General features: G+C 39.6%; 5 protein-coding genes across 5 annotated transcripts; 1 reads left to right on the forward strand and 4 right to left on the reverse strand.

Moving 5' to 3' along the window:
- Nucleotides 1–575: 575 nt before the first annotated feature.
- MELLADRAFT_124243 (uncharacterized protein) lies at nt 576–1,489 on the forward strand (the record flags this gene model as incomplete). The annotated part of the gene is made up of 5 exons (XM_007419479.1): nt 576–720; nt 852–929; nt 1,002–1,115; nt 1,304–1,372; nt 1,455–1,489. The coding sequence occupies 5 exons, from the start codon at nt 576–578 to the stop codon at nt 1,487–1,489; spliced, it is 441 nt and encodes a 146-aa protein (XP_007419541.1).
- Nucleotides 1,490–2,556: 1,067 nt separating this feature from the next.
- Nucleotides 2,557–3,144, reverse strand: MELLADRAFT_70153 (uncharacterized protein; the record flags this gene model as incomplete). The annotated part of the gene is made up of 1 exon (XM_007419484.1): nt 2,557–3,144. The coding sequence occupies one exon, from the start codon at nt 3,142–3,144 to the stop codon at nt 2,557–2,559; it is 588 nt and encodes a 195-aa protein (XP_007419546.1).
- A 211-nt stretch (nt 3,145–3,355) lies between these two features.
- MELLADRAFT_70154 (uncharacterized protein) lies at nt 3,356–4,387 on the reverse strand (the record flags this gene model as incomplete). Its single annotated transcript, XM_007419483.1, has 1 exon — nt 3,356–4,387. The coding sequence occupies one exon, from the start codon at nt 4,385–4,387 to the stop codon at nt 3,356–3,358; it is 1,032 nt and encodes a 343-aa protein (XP_007419545.1).
- An 823-nt stretch (nt 4,388–5,210) lies between these two features.
- Nucleotides 5,211–5,408, reverse strand: MELLADRAFT_31551 (uncharacterized protein; the record flags this gene model as incomplete). The annotated part of the gene is made up of 1 exon (XM_007419482.1): nt 5,211–5,408. A coding segment is annotated over one exon (198 nt), but the record flags the coding sequence as incomplete, so codon positions are not given.
- A 1,784-nt stretch (nt 5,409–7,192) lies between these two features.
- Nucleotides 7,193–8,080, reverse strand: MELLADRAFT_70155 (uncharacterized protein; the record flags this gene model as incomplete). The annotated part of the gene is made up of 3 exons (XM_007419481.1): nt 7,193–7,235; nt 7,298–7,498; nt 7,560–8,080. The coding sequence occupies 3 exons, from the start codon at nt 8,078–8,080 to the stop codon at nt 7,193–7,195; spliced, it is 765 nt and encodes a 254-aa protein (XP_007419543.1).
- Between the last annotated feature and the right edge of the window lie 151 nt (nt 8,081–8,231).

Raw genomic sequence — 8,231 nt, forward strand, 5'->3', positions numbered from 1 at the left:
CACCTTTCACAGATCTGTAAAGGTGCAAAAGGGCGTTGCGAGGTTGAGGCGCCGCAAATTACTTTACCTGTAAGAGCTTTTGAACGGTTAAAGCATGGACGTGATCACACAACCAAGCATACCGGTCAACAATTCTGCAAAGCAAAAATTTGGATAAAAATTGTTGTTGGTTTTGTGTGGCTTTGATATTGATTTCGAGCCATCTCGCAAACGTTCCCAAAAATTTGAACAGCGATTGAATGGGGTTTGGAAACCTGTTGGTCGGTTTTTCGCCCAATCCCTCTTCTTGTGCACATGGGGAGCACGAGGTGAATGGAATCCTTTTTCAGTAGTCTGCAGGGTCCCTCCTGGTACCTCTTCAGAATTCCATGGCTCTAGTGAGAACAGCCACATACATGTGGTTGGAATACCCAGGTTGATGATATCAAGGCAATCAGCCGGTGGTCTTTTCCTCACAATCTTTGCAGACTTTACAAAACCATTTACCATTTCTCAATTGTTCATTTCACCGAGCCTTTGAAATTTTAGTAGCCTTACGACATTGTGAGCCAGATTGAAATCTTGTTCTGTCAAGTATGTCTTGGAAGGGATCGAGCCCAATCTTTCATCTTTTACTTGTCTTCTTGCTCGCCGGAAACCTCGGCTCTCATATCTTCGTACATGCCAATGCTCTAGACTGCACCTACGGTTGGGGTTCACCAACCAACAAGCTCCCATATTGTCAGTCCAACATTTTCCTTCAATTTACAGTAACTCACTTCCTTAAAGTCAATCAATGATCTTTTACTTTTCAGGATAGTGTGAACTGACCCTAGACTTTTAACTTCTTGCCGAAATATTCACGCTCCCAGTGTGTCTAGTATCACAAGACTCAGGGGTGATAACCTATCTTTGCGAATGGTGTGGAAGGAATGATAAGCTGATACCATGTGCGATAGATATTCTCGTTTTCATTCAATGGGTAATGTAAACAGACGGCTTACCTTTGGGTTATCACACAGCTGCGAGTGATTGCGTTGATGTGGCTAATACCGTGGTGAACAAGGGAAAGTTATGGACTTGCGACGATGGAATCAAGAATGCCCTCTCCCCTCGGCCAGACGGTAGACAGATCGGTTAGTCTCATCTTGCATGTTTTACCTGAGCCTCATGTACTTTGACGGCGTACATTGGTTCAAGAGATCTCAAGATGTCTTGGAAACTGAGAATTCAGTGGTACACCTTGAATGGCCTCATGCAACTTGACTCAACAGATTACTGACTTATTGGTATCACTTTATTTCCTGAACTTTGAAAACAAAAGTTTGCCGGCACACCGAACAGGACAAAACAATAAACCCGTACTATTGCAAGACACAGGTTGTGTTCGAACGTACGTAGAGCTTCTAGAACTCGTTTGTAGTCAACCATATGATATTCACTTTAAACTTGATAATCTTTGCTATGACGTTTAGAATGCCCGCGCGAAAAGTGCAAGCCACCACATTGATACCTTGCATCCATCACCATGCGGTCGGAATGACAGTGTTTTTCTCGCGCGTCTATGATCTTGTTGCTTGCAAAAGGCTCTACAGACAGTTCTTGTGAGTTTTGTCTGGTTGAAGTCTTTAGCCTCACGGTTTGGGAAACTATGTCAAAACAGATTCTAGTGGTGTTCTTTGGAACATTTTGTTACCAATCAAAAAGCAAAATCTGAATAGCATTTGATAACCATCAATTTCAATCACCTCTTTATACTGAATACACCCCAAAAGAGAGATCACACTCTTGAGAAAAGATTGCCCAACTGTTTTTGGCCACATGATTTTTGTAAACACTTCAAAAGAGAAGAACCTGACTTTCTTTGTCAGGTGCTGGAATACTATCCCAGGATCCTCTCAAAGGCTGGTGGGATTGGAATGGAAGATGAAAAAATTTGAGCTCTGGAATTTGTTCAGCTTTTCTCTGATGGCTCACTTTAGTTGATGTTTTTATTTTCAGCTCATCTTCATGTTATCATATGTGTGAAACAAGATGGTATGTATGAACATGATGCAAAAGTTTCTCATACAGTTGTTTGAAAAAAGCTTGTCCAAATTTTTCCGCAAGACTCAAGCAATATGGCAGTGAATCTGTGACAAGCTTTTTGAAAATGACTGCACAAACTTGGATTGAGGTGGGTAGCTTAAAGACATGTGGGCTTGTGAGATGGATTCATCCTTCAACTTGTCTTTCCCAATGTGTTCCATGAATATGATTATATTATCCTTGAGACATCTAATAAAACAAATAGAAGAAAGCAAATCAATCAATTGAGCCATGTCCAAAGCCCATATCCCTCATTCAAGTAGCTCCTTTGTGCAAGATTTTTATTAAATGGGAAATTTGTGAAAAATCATTTCCTGGAGCCCATAATGAGTATTACATTTGCCAAAAGTGATCAAGTTAGTTTCTCACTGACTGGAGGTTCCTAATTCTAAGAATTAGCACAACACAAGGAAGAACTTTCAAAACAATCATCAGAATAGCATAATATCATTATTAATTTTCTATTTTCCAAGACTCACTTAACAGTCATCAGAGCCATGAGATTAAAAAATGAAGTGTTCTCTTGAGCCACTCAGTGGTAGATAAAGGTGCTTTGAACTGTAGCTCTGAACAATATAAGATCCTTCTCTTTTCAAAGTAAGTTTTTATTTTTAGTTTTGCTTCATGATCATACCTCTCTAGTTTCTTTTTCCAGTTTACACTTGCAAGTATCTTGGCATTATTGGCCCTGTCTTTTCCTAGCTTCAATGAGTCTCCTATCTCCATAATCAGTTGATGATCAAGACCTTCATCAATCCACATCAAATAGTCTCCAAAATGCCACCAGGCATGCATATTGTTTCCAACATCATATGACAATAGTGTATAGACATGGCTTGAGTTCAGGGTTTCAAAGGCCAATATGACAACTTGGAATCTCTCTTGATATAATTTCCAAAGTTCAGGTTGACTTTCTAGCCAAGCTCTTTCAGGAGAATCATGCCATGGCAACACATTGTTTTGAAGTACAAAGTTCTCATACAAAATTTCCATCTTCCTTGGGACTTCCTTCCTGTGTGCAAGTGAGGTCTGACCAATATTGAGCTCTCCAAATTCTAATATATCTCCAATAGTCATAATCTAACCAAGTCTATACCCTGTTTTCTTCCTTCTGCAAATCTTTCTTCATTCCACCACTTAGATAAATCCTTGCGCTTCAACAGGTAGGATATAATTCCCTTCCGTATTTCAAATTCTGAATTCATGATAGCCTCAAGGGCCTTGAAATCACTTGGATCTTCATACATAACCTCAATCTTTACACTCATGTTTTCCAATTCCATCTTGCTCATATTTGTGAAAAGTTGCCCCAAGGTATATCAGCTTGAAATGATAATAAGTGTATCTTTATTCTCTGTGGTATCAATCCTCCTTGGTCATTCATCATCTCTAAAATCTTGAATTGATTGATCTGACAATACATGGCAGTTGCTCTCCTTTCAAATTCAGCATCACTCAAACTTGAGTTATCTTTCATGAAATCCAAGATTTCTTCATTCATTGGTGAAGGCTTGATGTGTTGATATTCCTCCTCAGTCACCTCAATTGGTAAAAACTTCTTTTTGTTGCTCAATCTTAGAATGCTTGAGTAATATTGTGCAGCCTCCCTGTCACTTTCACTGATTTGCTTCTTTTCTCCAGGGATGCAATTGGATTGTGATGCAGCACTATTTTGATGTGTTGCTGAATGAGCTAGTTTCTTGACATCAGCCTTTGATTTTGATTTCAAATTTGAAGATAAATCATGGTACTTGTCCTGGACAACATCTTCCATTCTTTCACTTTCAGAGCTACCACCCAAATCTTCCAGAGGTTTTATTGCTACTCCACCCACTGGAGTTTCTTCACATCCTTTGGTGACTTCAAAGACTTTACCCTGCATCACTTCATCATCATAAACCTCCTTGACATTTTCTCCACTGCTTCTTTTATCCCAAAAATATTTTGCTCTTCTCAATATGGGATCTGGTGTTTTTTTAATCCAACCCCAAAGTGAATATACCCCTTTCTGGATTGGTGGTATCTGCGGAAAGTAAATTGAGTGTTTCAGGTCTGATACTTTAGCTGATACTTTTTTCAACATTCCAGGATTTGAGTCAACACTATTCATGGAAGTCTGGGTCTGGGTATTGATACCAGATGTTTTAATGTCTGTTGCCTTTGAACTCAGTTTATCCTTTGAAGCCCATGTTGAAATCCTTCTCAAGACAAGTTCTGAGTTGGTTTTCATCCAAATCCAAAGTGCAGATAATCTTGGTTTTTTTGATGGGATGTTTTCAATATAGCTTACAAGTTTGAGGTCTGGAAAGATGGGGGACATGTTCAACATCCCATAGTTTGATCTAGCCAAAACTTCAGGAGATGTGATTTCTGTATCTTTATCTGATGGAGCGCACTATTTGGCACCCGCTTTCGAAAATCCCCGACGCCCGCTTTTCTCGGTACTTTCCCGCGCGTTCAAGCCAAATTTGGCCGCAGCCGCAGCAATTATGAGAAACCGGGCATTAGCCTGAAACCGGTTTGCCACATCTCACCTCTCTCACTCAGCATTCCTCATAACTTGAAGACGACGTACCAATATCAAATCGGACCACGGTTTGTCAGAGTAATGAATCTTTTAAGAAAGTCACTCCTACAGATCTTGAACAACCGGTGATGCAACCTTCTCATCTCCAATTCTGAGGATGAAACCTATTGAACCAAACATTTATCTTTTTCGAACTCCTATTTTGACTGATTACAGTTGAAGTTGTATCTTATGACCGTCTTATCATTATCATATTCAACCTCATCATATTTTAATGGATCCCACTATTTAGCGCCCTCGGAGCAGTATCCGGAGCCCCCTCTTGGGTCGGACACCAGGCTACAAACAATTCAGGCGCCCTTTTTTTAAAAAGGGGCACCTAATTGGGGCTCCCGCGTTATTTACTTCATCTCGCCTTGATATTCCGTATTCCTTTGTTGATTGTTCATTGTAGGATTTCCTCTTTGATACATGCACACCACAGACACACTTTAACCTATCTAAAGTAGAAAATCTGAGCCATTTTTACGCTTCTTTGAATGTTCGCGAACAGAACTCAATGTGCACCAATCTGACCAAAATATTCTAATTCTTCATCAGTTTTGGGTATCCAAAATGGATCTTGATCAATTTTAAAAAACCCATCAAAGATCGATTGTAGTAAAGCAATTCCAGATGTTTTTGACATTAATTCATCATCAAATCCAAATGATTCAATTATTGGTAATTTAGCTTTTGGACTATAAAATGTTGTTCCATACTCAATGTCTTCTGAAATTATGGCTCCTTTTCTTCCAGATACGACTGCATATACTTTGTGACCATCTAGATCGAACTGAAAAAAATACAAAAATCAAACTTCAAGAACCACTTTGATCTCTATCTTTTGAATTAATAGAACAACTTACTTGATTCTACGGAAGTTTTAGTAAGATCAAGTTATAAATTTTGAATTGAAAAACTCATCCCTGATAATGGTTCTGCACATAGTAGTCCTTTGAGTGTGGTTAATTGAAATGCAGTTTCAATCAATTCATCAATATCACGTACATCTATACTAGCTGAACTGGATTCATCATCTTGATCTGTGTCCGTTGATAGAGATGATGATTCTGATACGAGTGATGAATCTGGTTTTTGTTTAGTTCAGTGTTTTATTTCTAAACAAAAACGCACACCTTAGTAAACTTGTTATACACCAAATTCAAATCGTATTGAAAAACACACTTACAATTGATTTGAACAAGGTAATTGATCTGATGACACATTCGGTCCAATTCGTCTAGGTCCAAATGCCCAGATCTTTTCCAGATTGTCTTTTAAATATTGTTCATTGAGTAGAAGAATGATAATCGTGATATGTTTCATCCAAACTATTCCAGTTAATGGTCCCAGCTTTGACAGAAGTAATATGATCAAGATCCGTTGAAATCGGTAGTCATCGTGTTTGTTCGCGTGCTCAAAGCATCCGGTCGTGCTTTTTTTGGGTTGAATCGAGTATTGCGGGTAAGAGACGGAGAATCGGGAGGCATGAGAGCAATCTGAGAGCGATGAAGGGATTGTTCAAAGATGGGTAGGAAGGAAACAAGTTTGAGATAGGGGAGAGCGGAGAGGGGGGCCTACTACATGTGTAAGGGTACGCTCTGCGGTATGCTTCCATGGCTTGAGGGGCCAATGTCTGTGTAGTCATGGGGCCGGTCCGGGCGCAAAACAACTTAGGAGCCCTTTTGTTGGTTTTAATGATCTTTGTTGCCAGTTGTTGCCCCATCGAGGTGATGGAAGGGCATCAAAAAGGTAAAAACAGGGCTCATCTGTGAAGTTGTGCCCGCTTAAGGAGCCCTCAAGGCGCCCCAGAGGTCCGGCTTACGCTTAAAATATTTGGGTTTTGACGGGCCGCGCGGGTATTGATCAAAACCCAAGGGGCACGGATATCTGCCAAGGGGGCGCTAAATAGTGGGATCCATTTTAATCGATCCCGAGTCAAATGTTGGTGTGAATGTATCTTATTTTTTATTCTGGTTGATTTTGATTAGAATGATTGTTTGAACTTGTATCTTTTTGGCCTTGGTTGTTTCTGAGTACAACAGTCATTCATTTTATTTGAACTTTTATGACTGTTAACCACCTCACTCCAGGATTACATTGCAATCGGGGTCTTTGAAAAAGCAAATTAAGACATTGGATTTCAAAAACTATCGACAATGAGCTAGAACTATGGGCAAGTATGCTTGTCATAAACCATGGTCTAACTCGGCATGTGTGTACAATTAAAAACCGGTTTGAAACCGGGCTACGGAAAGATGTAAAATTTGAAAACCGGGCGTTGTGTTTTCAAAACCGGGCGTCGTGTTTTCAAAACCGGGCGTCGTGTTTTCGAAACCGGGCGCCAAATAGTGCAATCCTTATCTGATATGGTACTGCTTGAAGCCTTTGAATCTGCTTTGATGTATGAGGCTCTTTTAGAACCACTCAACCTTTCTTTTTTTCTTTTGGATGACTTGACACTACTAGGAACTATGAATTTATCTGTGGTCTCCTTGAGATTGTCACTTTCAAGTATCTCAAAGGTGGCCTCTCCAGGTACCTGTTGGTTGAAGTTTAGTTTTTCTGGTGATAAATTCCTAAAGGCAAGGGGTAGAATCTGTTTAGTTGATTTATAGCAACTTCTCACGCAAAAAAGGATTTCCTGAGTTTTGGGCTTACTTGTGATCATGATCCTTTTGTATATCATTTGCTTTTGTGTTTGATTTCACCTTGATTTTCCATCCCTCAGGAGTTTGTTCTGGGATTTTCAAAGACGGCTTCTTCCCAACTTTGTGAAAATCATCATACTTCCCAATATTTTTACTTGTGTTACCTTCTTGTAATATCTTCTTAAGAAGTGGTGTTCCTGGTGATTCAGCTCTGTAGATGAAAATAAACTAGTCAGATGCCTCTTTCTGAAACAGATCTTGTAAAAACTTACAACCTTTTTACTTCCTTTTGTGCAATGATATTCATAGGACCTTCCCCACAAGGCAGATTGGCACTCTGGGTGTCTGTGATCCTTTTAAAACCTCCACCTGGGACCTCAGGGCTCTCTTTCAAACTTGAATTTATCTCTTTCAATGTAGAAAATGTATCTGTAGGCTTTGTTGCATCTGTTGTTGGATGTTTTACAATCTCTTTTTTGACATATTGGTATACATTTTTAGTCTTTTGAAGGGTGCTTGGTTGAGCTTTTGTTTTCCTTCTGTATGCCTTTTGAGTGACTAATTGTGGCAGTGTAATAGATTTCTTGGTCGCACCTGTTGGTGGGCTGTCTGAAGGTTGCTTTGCAGTCTGAATAAAAGTGGTGTCAGACACCAGGTCTTTCTTAAGGGATTCAAGGTTATATAAATCCTTTCTTGTATGAAAAGTCAGGTAACCTGCTGCATCTTTCAGTTTACTGATCCAGAGATCCATGTCAAGAGTTTCTTGACTGATGCGTAATTTGTGTTTGTCCATGGATACTGAATCCTTGCCACTTTGCATCAATCTAGTTATCTCTTCATTGTCTTCTGGTCCAGCTGGCCAGAGTTGCATAATCTTATGGTTTGGATGGGTTGTGTGATGTTCATTTGATAGACACCCAGAAGTGTGTGGTAAATCTTCTTGT

The sequence above is a fragment of the Melampsora larici-populina genome, assembly GCF_000204055.1.
Source record: "Melampsora larici-populina 98AG31 unplaced genomic scaffold MELLAscaffold_210, whole genome shotgun sequence".
Lineage (NCBI taxonomy): Eukaryota > Fungi > Basidiomycota > Pucciniomycetes > Pucciniales > Melampsoraceae > Melampsora > Melampsora laricis-populina.